The sequence below is a fragment of the Rhinolophus sinicus genome, chromosome 1, assembly GCF_057876585.1.
Source record: "Rhinolophus sinicus isolate RSI-liver-muscle chromosome 1, RSI-T2T, whole genome shotgun sequence".
NCBI lineage: Eukaryota > Metazoa > Chordata > Mammalia > Chiroptera > Rhinolophidae > Rhinolophus > Rhinolophus sinicus.
In genome coordinates, this window is record NC_142501.1 from 209,664,421 (window position 1) to 209,687,056 (window position 22,636).

The 22,636-nt window shown below is 43.4% G+C and overlaps 1 protein-coding gene across 2 annotated transcripts in view; it reads left to right on the forward strand.

Moving 5' to 3' along the window:
• The window catches only part of CLNK (cytokine dependent hematopoietic cell linker), a 160,674-nt gene that overhangs the window by 32,901 nt on the left and 105,137 nt on the right, over positions 1–22,636 (forward strand). For both annotated transcript variants that reach the window (XM_019716570.3, XM_019716571.3), the window contains exon 2: positions 11,596–11,648. In XM_019716570.3, the coding sequence (XP_019572129.3) occupies positions 11,596–11,648 (53 nt within the window). The remainder of the gene's footprint in view (positions 1–11,595; positions 11,649–22,636) is intronic.

Consider the following 22,636-nt stretch of genomic DNA (forward strand, 5'->3'; position numbering starts at 1 on the left):
CACTTGGCCAAGACTCAGGGGCTGTCTTCGAAAGACTGTAAAATTTCGTACCTGGCCAAGTTGTTCAGGATCTAAACTCTGCCAACGGGACCAGGCATGTTACTTTGCCTCCTGTGCTTCTCCATCCCTGCATCTTTATAATGGGTTGCATAACACGTATGTTGAAAACTATTTAGCCTCAATAATATATTTGTATTAAATGAAATATGGTACACACTTAACACTTAGCATGTGCTCAGCAAATATAGGCTGTTTCTCCATGGCTCTCCTTTCCTCACCCAAAATCAGCTCTGGTCTTATTCCTAACACAAGCCACAATCACCGTGGAACTTATCAATACAGATAAATGTATGAATAGTTTAATAGTCTCATTAGAGAATAGTTATACTCATATACCTCAGTTGCATAGCCTTGTACAATCTACAGCACTTTTGGACACATTTTCTTATTTAATGATCTTAACAACTTAATGAAGTTGGCAGAGCAATATCAGGTCACTTAAAAGATGTTGAAACTGAGTCTCAGAGGAATTGATGAGGATGGATTGCATGGAGACACGGAAAGTAAGGAGGCTTTGAGATCAGTCAAATCTGAATACGAATGTAGTGTGTCTTTGGCTAAGTGGCTTAAACCTCTCTCAACTACAATTAGTGGTTGGTGGTGTTCTGTAAATTGAAACTGGGTAGAATAATACATTTTGTGGGTTGCTATGAGGATGGGAGTGAATATACTGTATGTATTCACATACAGTGTCTGACAGGCAAGAGACATTCAGGAAATGGATCAACGGCAGCTGTGCACTATTGCTGCCAAGGTCACACGGTGAGGAGCAGAGCTGGAGCTGGAAGTAACCTTTATGAAGGCCACCACGTAGAGCAGTTATATTCACCATCACAGGAAATTGCCAAGGTCTACCAAAACCTGAGTTCTGGAGAGTTGTGCCAGGCTATGACTACCTATCCTAGCTTGAGAGAGACAGAATGTTCAAAGGGGTTAAATTATTGCACAGAGATAAGTAGTTTAATCTAAATTAGGTTTAAGATGTTTCACAGATTGAACCAAAATTCCCAGTGATTTTGCAAAGTAAGTTATCAATAAGACTGAGAAATATCAGGTTGTATCGGTCAAATCTGAGTACTTAATAAAGGAAAACAACCATGAATAACAAAATTGTGGAAAACAGCCATCATGGAAATATTTTTGTGGTTTTTGGATTTGGGGTTTTGTTGTTGTTGTTGCTGTTGTTACTTTTGTAGACAGAATACATTGGGAATCATCATCACGATTATTCAGCTTAAGCTTAATCGTGTCCCCCAAATAACAATGACTGGTAGATTGTCATTTGAGTGCCAGATATGTGCTGAACAATAAACACTCATTGCTTCTCATTTTTTTAAGTAAGCATACTTATTCTTACTCTATAGAAGTGGATACTGAGGGTCAGAGAGACTCCATACATTGTCCATTTCACATAGTGAGTAAGAGGGAAAGACAGAAAGAAGACCCAGGTCTACCAGAATCCCAACTTCCTGCTTTCTGCACAGCACTCCATCAGTTCCCTGCTTGGATGTATTCAGGGTCATAATCACAGCATCACTTTCCTTCAAACTAACCAGCATTTTAGGACTCCCTGATATACCATAAGCAATACCAAAATATGTGAGTTTGGCTTTTGTGTTTTATTGGTGATGCAAATGGAAACATTGTTTCCCAAACACCATTGCATGAGAAATGGAATCCCACCGTGTTAAATGGCGCTGTGCATCACTGTTTTCTGTATGAACTAAGATGAGCCAAAAGGTCTAGACAGAACATGGAAATTCAATACCCATGTGTTTGAGGGCACAGCCTTTAATTATGGTGAGTTCTTGGTTAAATTTATCATGAGACTAAGATGAAAATGGCTTATAGCCCAAGCTCAAACTTGAGAGGGTTGATTGAGCCTTTGTGCAGCCCCTAGGGACCCACATTTAGTCATCAGCTCTGCAGATTTGGAAGGCTAATTTCATCCAAGGCACTCAGAATTGATGGGACTCAGGGGTATTGTCTCACTCTGGCGTTCTGGTCCATACATCCACGTTCTGTGACTTTGTTCATTTGTTAAGAGTACAATATACTCAAGTTGTAAGTTCCCTTCCAGGAAGCAAATCTACACAACAAACAAAAGAACTGTCAGGAGGTAGCTTGGTGAACACCAAGTCAGAGCTGTGTCTTTGCAATAGCTGGATTCACCAAACTATGGATGGTCTGATGTCCAGATAGGCACCCAGAAGTGAGTCTGCCCATGACTACTTATGGGTATTCATAGATCAGGTCACCTTACTTCCGGGCAAGTCTAGGGATCTGCTGACCAGCTCTATCTCTCTGGACATTCCTAGAGAACACCTCCACACTCTGCTTACCCCAAACTCCTACTTCTGTTCCCAAATTCTTTGTACTACACCATTCCATCCAGTCTTTGAGAAATAGATATCCTGGGTTGGAATTCAGAATGCTACTTTCTAGCAGAATAATTTCAGGCAAGTTATTTAACCTTTCAGAACCTCAAGCTATCCTTTGTAATATGGAATTGCAATGCCTACCTTCTAGATTTGTGGTGAGAAATGAGATGCGGTACGTGGAGATTGCATATTATAGTGTCTCGCAATCGTGAAAGGCAAAGTAAATGTCTGTGTCTATATAATCACAGTTAGCACAACTATCAGGAGTTTATTTTACCTTCAGACAAACCATCATGTGATTTTTGGCCTTTTTTCTCTTTTTAAGAATTTGGACCTACAGAAGTTCTATTTTAAGGAGATTTCTACAGAAAGCTAATCTCATCATTTTTGTGTTTATTTTAATCATTCACCTATCAAAGCCTTGGTGGTATCATACAATTCCCCAAATAAACCAATCTTCTGAAAATATTAAGATTTAATGAGAAATGATAGAAATTCCTTTAGAACAATTTCCTTGCCAATTTCATACCCTCAGTGTCCCTCATGGTACTGACACATAGAAATTGCTCAATAATTAATTACTGTTGAACTATACTTGCATAACAATTGAGTGTTTACAACATACTTTCACTTCTGTGATCTCATCAGGTCTTCAAAGGAGGGTGCTTGTATCCCCATTTTTCGGATTAGAGATACTGAGACTCACGTAGTACAATCCATCATCCCAGGGCTTAAAGACCTGCCTCCCTCACATCACAGGGGAGTGATTCTGAATAAAAGAGGGGACAAAGAAAGAGTTAATTAGATGGAGGAAGTGCGATTCAGGAGTCCAGTTCTAAATGCACTTGAAGTAACAGATTAGGTGATGACCTCATCTGAATTCATACTGTGCATTTGTTCACTGGGTAGATTTGATCCAAGAAGACACACTGTACCAAATGACGGAATTGTTTAATATTGAACAACCTGAGTCATTTGGATTGCCGCCTTACCATAGAATCTAAATGAAACAGGACGTCCTACAGAGGCTTCCGTAAATGGGATGACTAATTATCATTACCATGAATTACATTGCTCTTAGTCCCGTCTTGGTTAGATTACCTGGCTTTTCTTGCCCCTTCTTTGGATTTTCAGTTTCTCTCAAACTTCTTTGAGACCGTTCTTCTCATGGAACAGCTCCTCAGAAAATGACTAGAATACAGCAGGCACTCAGCAAATGACTGTTAAAAAATGACAGTGCTTTCACCAATGGGCCTGTGATGTTTGAGATGCCCATGGGAGGTAGGACTGGCCTGTAAGCAGTGACACACACACACATCTCAATCCCTGAATCTCAGTGTATTTTCCTGTACCTTTCTTTTCCCTCAAATGTGCCCTCAGTACTGCCTCAATCAATCAATGGAGAATCCATCACAGCTGGGAATGGCCTGGCAGTGCCCACCCCAGCAGCGTGATTCTGCCATCATTCAGGAGAGCCAAAGGAAAGTAGGGGCAAGTAAACTTTCAATAAGGAAAGAGAAAGACAGACAGGAAGAAAGAAAGAAAGGAAGGGAGGAGGAAGGAAGGAAGGAAGGAAGGAAGGAAGGAAGGAAGGAAGGAAGGAAGGAAGGAAAGATCTAATGAGGCTTTTGATAATCTTGCTATTTTTTTGCTACAGTCTCATTTTATCTGAACAATAAAATCACTTGACTGATAAAAGTGCAGAAAGAATGAAGAAAGGAAAGAGGAGAAGGAAAATTAAGGAGGAAAGAAGGGAGGGCAGAGGGAAGAAAGGAATATGAGAAAACAAAAAGAGTGAATGAGCAAAGGAGAGGCTAAGGGGATGATTTACTACAAAATGGAACAAAAGGGGAGAGAAAAAAATCATACCACTGAAGGAAGGGAGCTTTTCAGCAAGAGAAACAGAGATGGCTTTTAAAAACAAAACACACCAGGAGTAATAAATTCCAAAACTGGAGATTGCATCTGTTCATTAAGAATTTTTTCAAAATCATTTAAAATAAAAAGTGAATGCACACACACTTAGCCTTGAGATATACTTAAGGGAAGTTATTTGTTACCAAGACAGTTGCAAAATCTTAAAAAAAAAAAAAAAAAAAAAAAAAGCAGAAAAACTAGGAGAGCAATCTCTCTTATAGTCCTCAAAAAAAAAAAACAACAAAAAAAAAACTACAATAAAAATCCATTTGACTTGAAATGCCTCCATTCATTAGAAATCCAATAAAATTAAATGTCATATGTAATTCCATTTAGCTGATTGCCTGACCAGTGTATACAATTAGAAATCCAATCAGTATATACCTTTTTCTAAGTGTGAGCATCTCCAAAATGTAACTGTCTTATTTTGATACGAAAGTAGAAGAACAGTATGTATAATTGTGACCAAATTAATAAATAGCTGCATCTGAGAAACCTTGGTTCCAACTTGTTTACTCAAAGTTCATGCACGCTTGTGTTTCTCTCTCTCTCTCTCTCTCTCCCGTCCCTTCTTCTTCTTTCTCTCTCTCTCTCCCTCTTCCCCAAATACACACACATTATTTCCTCCCTCAGCTCCAAATAACATCCATCATTTTGGACATGCTGGCTGTGACTGTGTAGAGAGAACCAGATGTATGTTGTATGTATGTTATATTCAGTCCTTCTCTTGTTTTCCTGTTTTAATGAGGAAAAGCACCATCCAGCCTTGACCAAGTGGGAGTGGCACAGTTACCTCAGACCTTCCCGACTAACTTTAATATTCTCTTCAGCAATTTGTAGTTTGTTTCCAGTAATTTCCTCTGTCTGTTGGGGTACGTTGTCATTATGAGAATGATGATTCCTAAACTTTGAAATAAACAGAAGCTAGCCTTTTTATAAGCATCATCTTCAAGGAATAGGTGAGAAATGTTGGTGAGCAAAAATATCTCTTTACTGTAAAAGCCTTGTTTTTCCTTCATGAAATATTAATATCAGATCAGGTGAAATGCAGCAGAAATATTTATGAATAAATTTCTCTTTGTGAGCTCAGTTTGGTAGCACCAGTGAACCCTCAGTGGAAAACAAGAGTTCCCCAGGATAACCAGGAAATGTGATGGGTTGCTTTACATATTTCCAATTGTTTAAATTGTTTATGATACCATCAGGGTATTAATCATTTTCTGATTAAGATCGGCACCCAAATCCAGTCTATTTATAAAACATGTCTTGTCATCCTAACACATTCACTGAGACGACAGGAAGGTGACAAGTTCAGAAGCAGCCATAGTGGCTTTAACACCCAAATCTAATATACATTCTTTGGAAATATTAAGCACATGCCCAAACTGTAGAATCTTGTTTCCTTTATTTTAGTTTTCTGAAATATGTATGTGTTTTAACCATGAAATCCATTATCTTTACAAAGTATTTTTCAACCCACAAAGTAATCAGATGTAACCATTGGGACCATCATCTCCCAAACTGTGGAATTATTTGGCCAAAATGGATGGTTGGGCCAGGAACCACTTTTCTCTCTGCCCCCAGCCATGCTGTACACGTCACTCACATGGCCCTCATCCTACCTGGACACGAATGAAGTCAGCCTTATGGGGACGCAACATAGGATAGAACAGTGTTTCTCAAACTGGGGTTCATTTTGGACTCCCAAGGAGCTCCAGCTCCTTAGGGGTCTGTAAATCCCATGGGAACTCTATTATTAAAATGAAAGCATAGATTTCTAAGCCAAGCAAAATTAATTACAAGCATATTCTGGCTCTTTCACCTATGCATTAGAGCCTGGTATACTCAGTCAATTTTCGTGCCCTGGTTGGCATGTATGATTCGATTCTCATTGGGGTCTAACTTGTAATGCAGTTGGCATTTCCCCTTGTTGCAGAAATAAACAGGCACCGTGGAAAGAGGTGGCCTCTCCCAGTGCACCCCCAACAGCCCAGGGTCACCTCCCGCCTCGTCCTCCCTGACCGGGGCCCACTAGGCTCGGTCTCTCTTGAACCCCCGGGGTACTTCTGCCAGTGTCCCCACGGCAGAGCCAACACTGGACAGACTAGTACCATTCGCAGCAAGTGCCCTGCTGTGCCTGACAGATGGCATCTGAGCGTCACCTCCACAGCAAGAGCCATGCTCAGGCTTTATTTCTGCGGCCAACTAGGAAGGCAAGCTAAAATAAATGCGTAAGCGAATGATGAGATCTCCCCCATGGCTGGGGTGCGCAGCCTCTCACAGTCCCTGAACAAGGCAGGAAAGGCAAGCAGCCAACAGTTTTCTTTTCTCTTGCACAGTCTCTAGATCTGGAAGCCCCTTGAAGGAAGACCTGGAGGCCTGGGGGGCTCCTAACCTGGAAGTGATACCCCCCTCCTGTGATCATGCCCCAGGTAGGGGTCAGATAGGGGTCAGAGGTACTTCCCAGGGGCTTAGTAGAGGAGCTGGAGGGACCTCTTCTACTGACCCCACAGGGAGCCTCGTGGATTCCCTCCGGGGGTGACTTGCTCTGCATGCCAATAGCAGCTTTCGTTCCACGAGTGTTACAGATACATACCTAACCTTACTCGTTACGATCACAGCACTATACAGAAAACACGCAAGTGCTGTGTATGTGGACTGAGCCTTGCTCTGTGTTCTCTACATCCTAATACCCGTAGGATGCCCAGCATGCAGTAGCTCCTCAATAAACGTCCACGGCGCCCATGGACAAATTCTACCTTGGGTGACAGGTGCATCCGTTCATTAAGGGCTTTTTCAAAATCATTTAAAATAAAAAGTGAATGCACACACATTGCCTTGAGATACTTAAGGGAAGTTTTTTGGGGTGTTAGTCACTCATCGCCTGTAGACAAGATTGACAGAAGAGGCTGCGTGGTGAGATCAGAAGCCGTTCCCACTCTCATCTATGTCACAAATATTTGGGTGTGGTGGGTTTTCCTTAAACATTTCACTGAACTTTAACTCAGAAATAACCAAATGTGGAGGATTCTTTATAGCAGTGGCAGTCCACTGAGGATGAGCTGGGACACCAAGGCAAATGGAATGTGGTTATTTGGCACTTCCCCTAAGAATGAGAAAACGTCAGTGACGGAACTGGGCGGATGGAGAGGAAAAGGACTGATGCCCTTAGGTCCACTTCCGTCTGCCTTGCGGCCTGTTAAAATACCTCCAGCATTAAATATATATATATATACATAGATAGATAGATATCAGTACCTGGGCTCCATCCCAGAACAACTGAGTCAAACTTTCTGGGACATCAGTACTTCTTAAATCTCCCCAGTGAATTCTGAAGGGCAGACAGATATGAGATATCAAGTTTACCCGACTGCCAGTCTTGAACATTAGGTAAGCTCTTCTTATTTCTGGAAACTAAAACCTCAGAGGTACATAGGGCACCTCATTATTACTCTTTAAGTTCAGGCTAATGTTCATCACTATTTCTTCATATCTTAGAAATCGTATGTTCTCATGTAATCCTCACAAGAGCCCTACCAGAGAGCCCCACTTTACAGATAAGCAAACTGAGGCTCAGAGCAAGTAGCTAGTGGTCCAAACACATAACGAAAACATGTCAAGGCCAATGGCTTGCAGCACCAGCTTATTCTACATGCGATGTAGAGAGGGTTACTTAAGGTGTGTGAATGTCGGTTTGGATTTGTAGAACATAAGAATGACAACAAGGGGCCTATGCAGTTACTGGGGTAGGGACAGAGGACATGTAACAGTCCAATGTTCATTCCATTCTTTCTGACAATAACACACATCAGAAAGGAAAGGGCATTGTCTTTTCTACAGTGTATATTACCTTTGTAAAACCTCTGGATGTGAAATTCTGTCTGAGTCACCACACCTCATTCTCACCACATCCTTTACAAAATGACTAAGATCTGATAAGAAAGACGGTGGTGCTCTCAGATGGGTCTCAGACATTCAGGGCCAAGTAAAGTGTCTTTGCCTTGAAGAGTGCCATCCACGCTGTCATGCTGATGACACCACTTGGCTGACTCATATTCTCATGTGGGTCACTGAGACCCCACGTTCTGCTTTTTAAATGCCAGAAAAGTTCGGCCTCTCCTCATGACATTTTAAAATTCTCTTGATATATAGATTGCTCACATCTCTCAAAAGCGTCTAGTAAAATATCTTTCTTTGAATTTGTATTAAAAATTTTTAAATACAAGCCTAAGAAGTGCTGTCGTTGCCGATGAGATAATTTGCAAAGGCTTTAGTGCAAAGCAGAAGTCAAGGCTTTTGTCCCCCCTTCCCCACCTCCATCCCTGATGTCCCGTGCGTTAGTACTTTGGCACAGCCTTCTCCAGTTTTGCTCCATGAGGAAATTAGAGCAGACAGTGCAATGTAAGAAACATAGTAATATATTTCCAACTTCTCACAACCATTTTCATCACCAAATATGAATGGATTGGAGTTTCTTAAGTGGAACATTTTTATGGAATCTTTGAGCTGGAACAGACGTGTTGGGACCAATGGGCTCATTCTTCAGGAGGAAAAACGGAGGCCCAGAGCGTTCCAAAGCCTAGTTCAAGGCTATGCTGTGGATGGCAGGGGCAGGTCCAGGAAACAGGTCCCCTGACCACCTCCCCTGGCCTCTGATCAAGGCAGGAAGTTTTGAGGGGACCGTCCTGTACCCCGTGGTTCCTTCACTCTGGGCATAAGAGCTGGTCAAGACCCAGGCACAGAGGGACCCTCCACACAGACAGACTCACTTATCCCCTTCTGTGCTGCTTCAACACTGCTGACGAATGCATTCAAGGGAACAAAGTGACTATATAAGCAAGACATTCAAATGTCAGATGCTCCTGAACTGGGAAAGGGAAGGCAAATGTGTCCTTATCACCGTAATCAAGTAATTTAATCCCTCTAAATATTAAAAATATATATATAGATCCAAAAATCAGTGTCAATAACCCTAGATACCCAGTTATAACGTGACCAAAGTTAAAGGAACTTGCAAACTTTGTTTTGTTATACGAGTAATTATATATCCACATTTCCATAACGTTTTATAGCTTGAGGCATTTTCATATGCATCAGCTTATTTCACACTGAAAACAATACCGTAAAAGAAAGGTACGGATGCTACCGTTTATAAATGAGGAGAGACCAAGTGTTCCTCCAACAGCTAGTTAAGGGCAGCTCTGGAACCAAACAGAGTTCCTCAAATTCCAGCCCAGGACTCTTCCAGTATTTGACGTGCATTGTTTGTATTGTATCGACTAAGTTCAAGTTCTCTTCACCACCGTGGAGAGACAGCTTCCAAAGGAGGCCACGAACTAGAAATCCTGAGAGGACAGCTGGTCACTGAGAGCCTAACAGCTGCCTCCCCTTCCTCTGCTGTCAGACGTTGATCTAGAAGCATAAGATGGGGGGTGTGGCTATGGGGTGATACACAGGATATTTGAGGACCTAGAGCTTAGTCTTAGTTTCTTTAGCAACTTTCCTGCAGTTACTGATCCAAGATCATACAGCTCAAGTTCAAATGCCACCTGTTGGTATGCAGGGTCTTTGACAATGGACCTTTGACAATTGTAATCCAATGGACCTTCCCCAGTTCTTTTCCACATTTGACCAATATCTAAGCTGCTGACCTGTGTGGTCTCATGAAGCTATGCAAAGCTCTCTGGCACACTATGCACTGTAACACCTTCACACCATTGCACAGGGCACTCTGTTTGCCCAGGCACTTTCCCTAATTCTGAGCCTAGAGGTACAGACTGACTCTGCAAGACCCAGCTCAAGTAAGTACTGTCTCCTTTATGAAGATTCCCCCGGCGCTCCAAGGCAGAGTTCACATTTGCTTGGTTTCATTCTACATGCATCTGTTTTTACAAAGCACTTTGACAACAGCCATCATAGACAGATGGAGACACTGTATCCGTGAATTTTAGGAGTGCCTTAAGGGCAGGGACTGTCTTGTTGGCACAGTATTGCACAAAGGAAGTTTTCAGTAAATGGCACTTGGATCAATGGATGGATGGATGGATGGATGGATGGATGGATGGATGGATGGATGGCAGAATGAATTAAAAGTGTCTTAAGCTCAGTGAGGCGCCACATGGTGACTGGCTAGGAGGTAGAATTTCTGAGTCCTTTGAATCTGATCTTTCTCTGCAGCTGGGTGATCTCAGGCACACAGTTTAACCTCCATGAGCCTTGTTCCATTTAACTGTGAAATCTACTCTCTACCTCGCTGCTCTCTGCTGGGAGCCCCAGGAGGCTGATGGATAGAAACCACGTCAGTGACTCCTCGCCCCGGCTTCCCCATTGAGCTTGATCCAGGGGGTGCAGCAGCAGGAGATTCAGGGCCAGGGGACGTGGGATGGGGTTTTTATTCTCTGCACCACAGCTACTCCCTCCTGCAGGTCCCTCAACGGGAAGCCACAGTCCCCTTTCCAGCAGCCCTGTCCCTGGGTCCCAGTGCTTCCCTTCCCACCTCCAGAACCAGGCTTGGTCCTTCACTGTCCTTTGTGTATTCATTACACTCTGTCCACCCCTCTGAAGTGGTCTCTTTATTAAACTCTTCGAGGTACCTAATTAGGGGATGTCCCCTGTTTCTGCTGGGACCCTAACTCATATAGAGGGCCCCAGGGCTTCGTGTAAATCAAGTGTGATCGTTGATGTAACGCCCTCGTTGACCACTCCCAGGGTCTCCACTGCTAATTTACACGGTAAATGGGGCTAATGATCTCGCCTACGTGGGTGAATACAAGCCAAATAAAATGCCGCATTCATGTGAAGCAGTATACAAATGTAACTCCCAATAAATATTTCATGGCAAAGTCACACTTTGAAAGGAAAAGCATCCCTTCTCCCACACGCACAGATGCCCCAGAGCACAGCCAGCTGAGCAGGGCTAACGGGCCCGGGTGCCCAGGGGAAGCACACAATTGCACACCAGGGAAAACCAGGCTCCGGATAGGTCTGCTCCACTCCCCGGGGCAGATGGGATGAATGTTGACAGAAAGAGGACAGCCTGTCAGGGAAAAAACTCGCCCACCCCCACCCCACTCCAGAAATAAACCAGTTATTGACCTGGATTGATTGATTCTCTTCCCGTTGTCTCCCCTAAGCCGGCCCCTGTATCCCATTTTAACAAGAAGCGACAGCAGCAAGTTCACCAGAATTAAAACATGATGTGTGAGGTCCACTAATGGGTTTGCTTTTGTTTCCACAGGCTGAGCTGAAGATCCCTCTTATTTGCCAGGTGCGAAGAACTATGAACAGACAGTAAGTACCTCCGTGGCTGTGAGTCTGAATCTCCCAGTGGGGGCAGGAGTCTGATCCTAGAATACAGACTAAGGAATGATGCAAATGTGCCCCTCATGGGAAGGTCATTTCTAGTGTTGTGGCCAAGCCTGAGAGGCCAGGTTGAGGATGTATGCGTTGGGGATCAGTGTATACCTTTCCCAGTAACTGCATGTTTTGGGGAACAGGTCATTTGTCACCCAGCACAGGTGAGTGGTTGGAGCAGGGACGAGATACCCCAGCACCAGAATGCCCAAATACCATCCATCATTTCACACCCCGATGAATAAGGTAGAACTAAAAGAACACTGGTTTGCACACTTGTTCCCACAGCAGAGAACCTGGGATCCAACTTTTTCCTTGTGGAACCCCCAGAGTGGGTGATGCGGTCAGTTTAGGATTTGCAAAAATGTGCCTGATCTAGTAAAAAAAATCCATCCCGTTCCTGACGTCTATGAAAATAGTTAAAAGATAGCAGACCTTCATGTTGTAAGAAATATTTATAATGGAAAAAAAAGCCCTTTAAATTGAGAAGATTTGGTGTACTAATTTTTAAATCCATCTACTTCTCTTGCTCTATTTTGCCAAGTGGGAAGCCAGCACTGTTAAGCTCCTCTGTGCAAAACGAGAAGCAGAGTGGTTGTGTGAGAAGAAAAAACGTGAGTTCTAGAGTCAGGCAGACCTAGAGGGACTCCTGCCCGGTCATTTGATAGCTGCATGATATTCGAGAGGTTAGCTAACCCTCTGGATCTTGGAGAAGTTACTTTCCTCCCTCTGCAAAGCAGGAGCTGGCCCCGGGGAGGGCTGCCTGGTCACATCCCAGGGGGAGCATGAGGACGGCACAGGGAGACCAGATGATACCTGGGCCCCACTGGTGGGCCCTGGGTGCAGGGTTGGTGTCCAGAGTGACACGGAGGCAGCAGCCCCAGCATCACGGCTGCCCCACTGCCCACAGGTGTCGAGGTAGGGAGGCCTGACACACAGCCAGGTCACTGGATGCAGACACTGGATCTGGGGCTTTTCCTCTTGCTGTGAGAGTGTGCGGGGTCTCCCTGGTAAGCCGTCCACAGCCAGTCTCCTTGCCTGCCCCAGAATCTAACACGTGGGGCATTTCCTCCATCTGAGGGGCCGGACCCCTTCTCCTCTTTGAACTTCAGTGGGCCTGGAGGGCTCTGAGCACCGGCTTCCTTGCTTCGGTGACTTGTCTGTGATGGCACAGACAGTGGTGATGGAGCTGGGGCTGGAATCCAGGTCTGTCTGGCTCCAAATCCAGTGCTCCTTCTACTTATCCCACCACTGAGGGAAACCAAGGAAGCCAGAGTCAGTCAGAGAGCTGGCTGATCTGGGGACGCATGGCTGATCTGGGGACGCATGATGCAGAGTATGAATTCTCAGACCCAGGGTTGTAACCAGCAGTGAATGTGGCAGACAGCAGCTTCATCATAAGCTAAATGAATGGTCTGTGGTGGAGTAACTGGCAAGACAGGTGTGTCACTTCCTGGGGCCGCCATAACAAACGACCACGAACGGGGGGCTTCAAACAGCCGAAAGTGTATTCTTCCACAGTTCTGGGGCTAGAAGTCTGAAATCGGGGTGTGGGCAGGCCCGTGCCCCCTTCTAAGGCTCGAGACGAGCACCCTGCCTGCCTCCTCCAGCTTCTGGTGGCTGCAGGGGCTCCCTGGCTTGTGGCTGTGTCACTCCCGTCTCTGCCTCTGCCTTCACGTGGCTTCCTCCTCTGTGTCTGTGCCTTCCCCTCCTCCTGTCTCAGCTCTCCCTCTCCTTTCTCTTATTAGGGCGTTCATCACTTATAAGTGATAACCCAGGATGATTTCTTCTCAAGATTTGTAATATAATTCCATCGGCAAAGAGCCTGTTTCCAAGTAAGGTCACAGTCACCAGTTCCAGACATTTGGACATAGATGGATTTTAGGGTCACCATTCAACCCACTATAGGAGGCGTTGTTTTCAGACCCCTCTCTGGGGGCAACATGGGGTTTCTTTGCCAGTTGGCAAGATTTGCTATGAGCTTCCCTCTGGCTTTCTGGTTGAGAGTTCCAGACTTCAGACACGGCTTGAAGACACTGTTTCTCTCGGTGACCCCAGCCTGTGACAGTGGTCTCCTCTATAAAGAGGACAGGTGTCTCTCCTTCATGAGAACTCCAGGTAGCTTTGGTTTGCAGCCGACAGTTGGTCTCTTGACAATTGCTTCTCATCCCGCTTTCCAAAGGGTAATTTTATGATTTTGGCATTAGAGTCATGACAGATATGAAGCTGCCAATATGTAGAGCAGAGGATAGACCACGTCATCACATCTTCATAAACATTAGATTCTTTCCTCTGGGGAGGAGCCAGCGTGGAACCCGCACATTCGGTTCTCGTGCCTCAACATGAGGACCCCGCCTTGTCAAATTAGTCTTCTTTCCAGAAGCTCAGGGCATCCTTCTCCTCCCCTTATCCCCGTCAATCCCAACGTCTTCCCCACTCTTTCCTCCTACACAGCCTCAGATCAGCTAATCCATATGGGATTGCGACTGACCTGGCCTGAAACCCCAGCTTTCCGAGGGTACGCACTACAGTTAGCACCCCTGCCTTCAACCTCAGGGAGCGACTTCCTTTTGATTTGCAGGAATGAATAAGTGTAAATCCCACAGACTCTTGGGGGAAACGAGAAGCAGAAATTTGGACATCCTGAGGTCAGAGTCTTGTACACCGCAGAGCAGTCAGTGCGGCTGCCTTCCTGGTTACCCAGAAATCATTACGAACCAACTCTCGGGCAGCCAGGCCCATCCGTGGGTGCTATTAAAGCCTCAACGCTAGGATTCAGCTTTGTGGATGGCTGGTAGTTGGCTACAAGCTGTGAGAGAACACAGCCAAGAGCAGGGCAAGAATTTGCCAGGGGTTATAGATGCGGCCAGTGGTACCTCTGCAGGAGCAGCGGGTGTGTTTGGCCCTGGGGCTCATGAAGATAGGCAGTGGTGGGAGCGTTTTAAGACAGCTTTCCTTCTCTCTTAACGGCAGAATGGCCAGCTGGTGGTGGAACTCGCTGACTTAACTGGCTTGCTGCCACTTGGGAAACTGCCAGCTGAGCAAACATGTCTCCCACAGACTGTCCACAAGGTTGGACTTTTCATGATTATGGCTTTTTAAAATGTCATCAAGAATGAAAAAGGCTGTGACTTATTTTAATATTTGACTTTATTGTTACCATGCAGGTAACATATATTCATTATAGAAATTTTAAAAACAAAGAAAGACTACCACCGATGGAACCACTGAAAAGTGGTCAGCATTATTGGATACTTCCTTTTGGACTTTATTTTGTTTTTGAAATTTACTATTTTCCTATGTTATAGGAAAACTATTTTCCTATGTTATAAAGTCATTTTTATAGTTATGCAATTCTCCCATCCTTTAGGCATCTCATATTTTATATTCTTCTACTATTGGAAAACAACAAAACCCATGAGTTACTTTGACCAGCTTTATTAATACAATCATGTCCCAATGTTAAGATGCTGTGTTTTATTACCTGGCAATAAGAAAATCAAACACCCCAAGGAGTTTTATAAGCCAGACCAGTGTTTGGAGAACCTGACTCACGGTGACAGTTTATCATGATCGCATGGTATTTGATTATGTAAATGTGCAGAGAAATTAGAACTAAGGTCCAGGATGTTGTTGGTTCATGGAGGCCAAACCACTAGCCACTTGCTCGTTCTGCCTTAGGTATACCCAACACTCCTGCCCCCACCAAGGTAACATACAGGAAGACAGGAAAGTTGACTTCATGAAAACCTTTGTCATGCCCAAATGCAACTGATACTAAGAGGTAAAAAAATTTCCATAGTTTGGGATGGATGTGATTTGAGGCCAATATTAGGAAGTCCTGGAAAATGGATCCATATGAAAGAGAAAAGGGGATATGCTAGAGGCCTGGCTGCCTGGAATTTCAGAATTCCTGGTGAAGAGAGACCAGGTCACAAACGAGCAAAGCAGTTTGGATCACAGGCTAACTATCAAGTAGCAAACTTATGAGTGTCTCCTGCATGGTTCTCCAATCTTGCCTTCCCTTCTCCATTATTTTTCGGGGGAAGGGATATTTTTTAAGATATATATTTTAACAGCTTAAAAAAATTGTGGTGAGTTCATCCAACAAAAGAGGGATTAAAATCAAACATTTATGTAGCTCCCCTGGTGAGGAGGCCAAATACTTCCGTGATGAAGAGTGTGGGCGCTGATGGGTATGTCAGGTCTGCCACTTACCAGGTAGGACATTTTAGGCACTTATATAGCCTCTCTGAGCTTCACTTTCTTTATGAAATAGAAATAGCACTAGTAATATCTCCAAGGGTTGTTGAGAAGATTAAGTGACAATGATTGTAGTATGTTCAGCTCTGTGTCTGGCGCACAGGGGCTTTGCATAGATATTGTAGCGGAATGCACTCTGTAAAGATGGCCACAACAATACCCCCCATCCCATATGCTCAAGTGCAGTGTGACCTGAACAATCCCCATTCATAGGTGAATCTATTTCTCCACCTCCTTGAACTTGCGTGGGCCTGTGACAGTATTGGCCAATGGAATATAACAGAAGGGACACTGCCAAATCTGGACAGAGGCTTTAGCAGCCAGACAGCTCTGCTCCCTCCCTTTGGAAGCCAGCTTCCCTCAGTCTTGTGTTATGACCGCCATGTTCTGAGAAGCCCAAGGCTCATGGAGAAGCTGTGGGGTGACAATCCCATGGAAAGACAGGGAAGCTGAGGGACACTAGGCACGAAACATGAGAGTCGCAAGCCATCTTGGGCACTCAGCCTGGTCCAGCTTGGAGATAACCATCTGAATGCACTAGCACAAGAGAACCTGAGAAGGACCCACAGCTGAGAACCACGAGAGATCAAAATGAATCGCTATTCCTTAGCCTCTGCTTTGGAGCGACGTGTTATGCAGCAAGAGATGATTAGAACAGATGTTGTCTGCTATTTTTATCATCATCTCAGTTTTTATTTCATGCAGAACCCTTGCTGTTAGATATTCAGGATACAGCTTAGGGGCCCTTGTGACTTGATATCACCTTGAAGGACATTCATTCTAATGGACAAGCAGGGAGCCAATAAGGGGTTCTTTGTGCAAAGTGCTGAGGGGACACAGGCGTGTGAGTGGCTATTCTCCCTGGGGGCAAATCTTGGGGAAGGGCATGGTGGTATTGGAAGAGAAATTCTCACAGAGGAGGTGACAGCTGAGCTGAGCTTAGGGGACGACGGGGTGTGGCATAGCAGCAAACGGAAGAAAGAGCAGACGTAGACCTTCTTACGTAACTATCGTGGCTGGAATAACTATCAGGACTTAACAGAAAGGAGACCATTAAATTGACTGATAATTTGAATTTTGTTGCTTAAAAGCTGATTCTAAGTAATTGGAGAGATCATTTCTCGACGACTCATGATGGATGGTGGAATTTGATTTCCCATATCTCTTTATCAGCGAGGAAATGAAGGAGCCGCGATCGGTAATCAGAAGGAGGATGAAGGCCTGAATTTGGGTTGCAGTGATTAAAATCCCACGTTGCCGGGATGGCTTGTGCTGCCCTGCAACGTTGCCTTTGGAAAGGCGGCACTTAGAGGCATGTGCTGCCATTGTAGTTTGTTTGAACACAAGTTTCCTGCATAATGAAAATTCTGCATCTAGGTCAGTTTCTGTGGGCTTTTCTTAGGATTCTATCAGCAAAGATCCAAGAAATTTTATGAGAAAGAAACATGAAGTCTCTGCCATCTTCGGCCAGGTTTTATTTTCTCCCATTGCTTTAAATATTGATTAGAAACAAAAGAATAATCATACAATATGCATAAGGTGTAAAGAACAATAAAATAGTTCAGATATGGGGGCTCGTTCTCAGTTTTTAAAAATTACCATTGTTTTTGAGGTTTTCCTTCACCTTTCTGTGAACACAGCTCCTCACCCCCACAGGGAACAGCTGTCCTGAATTTTGTGTTAATCATTCACCTCCCCCCCCCTTTTATTTTCCATTTGACCATATCTGTTTGTATCATTAAAAATGATTTGGTTGGTTTTGTTTGTTTTTTTGAACTTTGGGCCAAGAGAATCGTACTACAGGGTATATATCGCACACAAATGACCTGAGTTTTGACAACTGATTCAGCAAGTTAGTAAATGTCACTGTGCCTGCTTTTGCAACTGCAAAATGGAAATAATAATAGTGTCTGTTTCATGGTGTTCTTGTGAAGATTGCGTGAGCTCATTCATGTAAGGCGTTCATTACAGTGCCTGGAGCGGCGTGCGTTCTGTGAGGATCAGCCATCGCCACTCTATAATCTGCGTTATGACTGCCCCAATTTACATCCCAAAGATCACCCATGCTATTGCGCATCTCCATAACGCCTTCAATTTCATGGCTAAGTAAGATCTCCTTGTGTGTATATCATGCTGTTTGTTTACCCACTGTCCGGCCAGTAGACGTTTGGGTTGTTTTCCAGACTTTGCTTACACCGCCAGTGCTGCTAAGAACATTCTAGTTTGTGTCTTGGAGCCTAATTCAAGAGCCTCTGAAATTCCTGGAGCACAGCTGTGCATACCTCCAAGTGTACTAGACAATGTCCCGGCTTCCAAAGCCACCAGACCATTTTGCACTCCCACACGGGTGTGTAAGTGATCCAGTTGCTTCACAACCATGACAACTCTCGTTCCTGGCAGTTTACATTTTTACCAGACTGATGGGTGGTTTTAATTTACCTCTTGTTGGCTGTGGCTACACTTAGCCATCTTATAGATATTCGTTAGCCGTTACGTCTTCTCACACAGAGCTGTTCAAATCTTTTGCCCACTTTTCTGTCAGGTTTCTTTTTTTTTCTTTTTCATATTGATTTGTATGAGTTATTTATTTATTCTGTACACTTTAATCAGTTTGTGACTCGGGCTTTCCTTCTCTTTTGATGTTTTCTTTGGGTGATCATAATTTTGAGGCAGCTGAGCACGTGAAACTTTTCTTTATGATGTGTTGATTTTGTGTATTGTTTAAAGAAACTTTCCTTACCCTGAGATCATTAAGATAGCTTCCTTATACTGAATTCCAAACATCATAAAGTTTGACTTTGACTTTTAGGCCTTCAATCAGCCTGGAGTTGATTAATCTGTGTGTGATATTAAGTAGGGAGGATCGTGGGTTTTTACACAGATAAACAATTTGCTCGGCACCATATATCAAAAAGTCTACACTGACCTGCAGTGTCAGCTCTGTTATAAAGCAAGTTTTCCTGTACAGAAGGACCTTTTTCTGGGCTTTCTCTTCTGTGCCATGATTACAATATGTACCGCATGTTAATTACACACCTAATTAGTATAACTATAAGAATTCAAGATGATATCCGGGAATTTACATCCCCTGGCTTATACTTCATCAGTGAATTGCCTCTACTTTTGTCTCTGGGTTCACACCTTTATTTAAATGTTGGGCTCTCTTTGTGAAGTCCTTACTTTTAGCAGCAATTGATTGATTATAAAATAAGTGGATTTTTGTTAACTGTTTCCTGTGAAGTTTTAGTCAGGTCATCTTGTTCATCCTGCTGCAAAAAATAAAAGACATTCTCCCCCGTGGCATTCAATTTTTTTTAATTATACTTTGATAAAATTTTAATTAAAAAACAGAATTTAAACATTTGCATGTTGTCAGTTTCATCAATGACGCTCTTATTTTTATGTAAAGAAAAGTAGTCCATCCCTAGGACGGGTGTTTTCTTTGCTCAGAGCGATTCATCAAAGTTTTGCAAATACTCATTCAATGAACGTGAATTAAACTCTTATTACATGGCAGACTTTGTGCTGTTCATGTTTGTACACATTATCTCATTAGATTTAATCTTCAGAGATAAAGGATTCAAGGGTTAGCCCGTACATTAAATGACAAGACTGTGTAGACCCCCGTCTGTGCAAAGCTCTAATTGCTTGTCGTGTGTCTAGCAATGTTAACAGACCCTCGTATACCAGTTAATCTTTATATGCTGGAATGAGCAGACAAATAAATAAACACGGCAATAAATAAATCTAAAATATATGAACAGCCTTATATGCTGTTATGGAATGATTGTGGAGTTTGGGCTCCGATATGGGCTATGCCAGTGAAGATTAGAAGCCTGGATTACCTCATGGGATAAAAAGAGGGATTGAATGAGATAATGTTTGTAAGAATCATCTATGTAGATCCCTCCTCCCTCTTAACCAATCAAGTTATGTTTGGGAATTTATCAGCTGTGAGACCTTAAAGAGGTCACTGACCTATGTGTGCCTCAGTTTCTTCTTCTATACAATGTAGATAATATTTAAAATAACACTGATTTTCTTAAGTTGTCCTGACTACAAAATTACTTAAGATAGAGAGAGTGCTTAGGAAATTATCTTGAGCATAGTAAGCCTTCATAGATTTTAGGTATTCTCAGCAGTTATTATCTCAATTTCAGAGAAAACCTAAAAGGTACTAACCTTTTTAGTATAAGACTTTTTTTAATTGTTTTCTCTGATTGTAAAATAGAAACACATTTATGTAAAACACAAAGATAAATCAGAAAGCTACAGAAAAAGTAAAAGCAACCCAAATGGCACTCATATTAAAGATCACTGTATCATTTTAGAAATCTCTAGAAGGGTATACATTAAATGTTAGCAGTGATCTCTACAGGAGGGCTTAGGGTGATTTTTAAATTTATGTGGGTATATAATGTTGATATAAATAAATATAGAGCTAACTATAGGTATATTCAAACTATATACGCATCTGTAGATATATCCAATTACTTCATATAATTCGGTCACCAAAATAGGTCCACTCTTTAGTGTCCAAATTAAGACTTGAGGGGGTGCAATCCTTTATTCTTTCTTCATTCATATGTTAATTCAACATCTATTCATATGTGTATGGGTTCAACCATTTATTTCCCTTGTGCAAGGCCCTTGGCTGACTGCTGGGGCCCAAACTTAACTCCAGTGGAGCCAGTAGAACAATGGACCAGTGAGCAAGGAGTTTCTAACCAATGATACACAGCAAGTGCTAGAAGAAAGTGAAGGGTGATGCAGAGCATGGGAGTAAGGGTACTTACATGGAGCCAGGTAGAGGGCGCAGGTGAGAGGTGGAGAGGTTAAGTGAGAATCACAGAAAGTTTTCTTCAGAGCTGGTATTGAAGACAAATAGGAGTTTTCCCGGTATGCATAAAAGGAAAATTCATTCCAAGCCTAAGAATGCTTAGGGAGGCCTGGAAAACAGGCTTCTTTCTATGTCAGTGAGGGCCAGTCTCCCAGGAAGCCAGAACTGCCTTATTTGAGGGATGAACCTCAGGGCGTTAGCTGAGGCTATTAGATGAACCTCTTACTCTTAGGGAAACGCAGCTGATACTGCGAGGTTGAAGGTGCGAGATGTTTGACATGTCTTCTAGAGGCTTTGTGTTAGTACTGAGCTGCTTTGTTTTCTCAAGCATTGGCACGAGGGTTCTGGGAGACTAGAACAGTGGCTCAGAACCAGGAAGCCAGAAGCCTCATCCTCTCTCTGCCGCTCACAAGCTCTTTAAACCCGGTAAGACCTTCACTCTGTGAGTCTTGGACTCCTAATCTAGAAAAGGAAGATAATAGGACCATTTTTATCCACCATCTTTCATGGGCCAGATGCTTGAAATGGCAGCATGGCTTGATTGGGAAGGTAGAGAGCTGTGGCTGCTCTGAGAAGAGATTATGTGAAGAGAGATGAAGCCTTGAGATCAACCTCAGTTCCAATCGTTCCTCCATCACTTGATAGATAAGGGTTACATGACATATGTACGTAGAGTGCATGGGAAATGCCTGGCGTTGGTTGCCTCTTAAGTTTTAGTTTTGTTAAACTTGGAGACATAAAACAGTAAGCTCCCAAGCATTTAGTGACATTTGAGACTCATAAATTGCCCATTTTCCTCGTGTATAAAGCAGAGTCTCTCATAAGATTGCGGTCCCATGATGTCCCTTGAGATAATACGTGGGGAAAGTCTTAATCAGGTTAACGGGACCAAAAGGATATGACCTCTCATTACATGGTAATTTGTACAATGAGATGTATTGCTAAGGTCAGTAACAAGGTGAGGCGCCTGTCCTGTAACACCAGCACGCAAGTGAGCTAGGGAACATCACAGCAGGACAAGCGGGTGTGGCGGAATGAGCCCTGGCTTAGACTCCGGAACCCCAGGTTTCCTCTCAGACTCTGAGCTGTGCTGGTCTTTTGAAGATCAGAGCAGGGCTGTCCGAGCAGGACCTTGTATGGGCTTCAGGGCAGCTAACATGTCTGTTCATCATCCTTGCGTTGCTATCACCTGGAATGCGTCTCAGATGGGTCAGCTGTTACGGTTAACCACCCGCTCTGTGAAATGGAGATCATAATACCTATCTTTCACAATTGTAGGCCAGACAGGAAATTCCTCACCTAGGACAAAGCAGCTGCTTGTTAGAGAGCATTTCTCTCCCTGTCCTGCTGAGAAGAGGCTCACTTCTATATAGATGGATTTCCTACGGTCTTTTCCTACGAGTCCCCACAGAGAGCGCAGTAGTGTGTCCATAAACCGAGTAGTGTGTCCAATTTCCAAAAGGCTCCGTCTTAAATTGTTATCACCATCTCCTCCCCCTCCCCCTTCATCTTCTCCTCTTTCTTCACTGGAATTAATAACAAACAAAAGAAAACAACGTTTCTGCTAATAACACTCCAGTTCTGAAGGTGACAGATGTCTACCTATTTTCCAGCCCTAAAAAAAAACATTTCAAATTCGTAATCCACCAGCTCAGATGCCTGATATAAAATAATCGGACAGCAGAATGGAGGGGAAGACTTTGAAGGCTCTTCCACAAACCTGAGACTGAAACTACAGTTGCTAAGTTCCCACTTTTCATCAAAGCATCACAGAGGGAAACGGTTAAGAAAGGGAATAACCTCTTAATGGACAGCAAGGTTT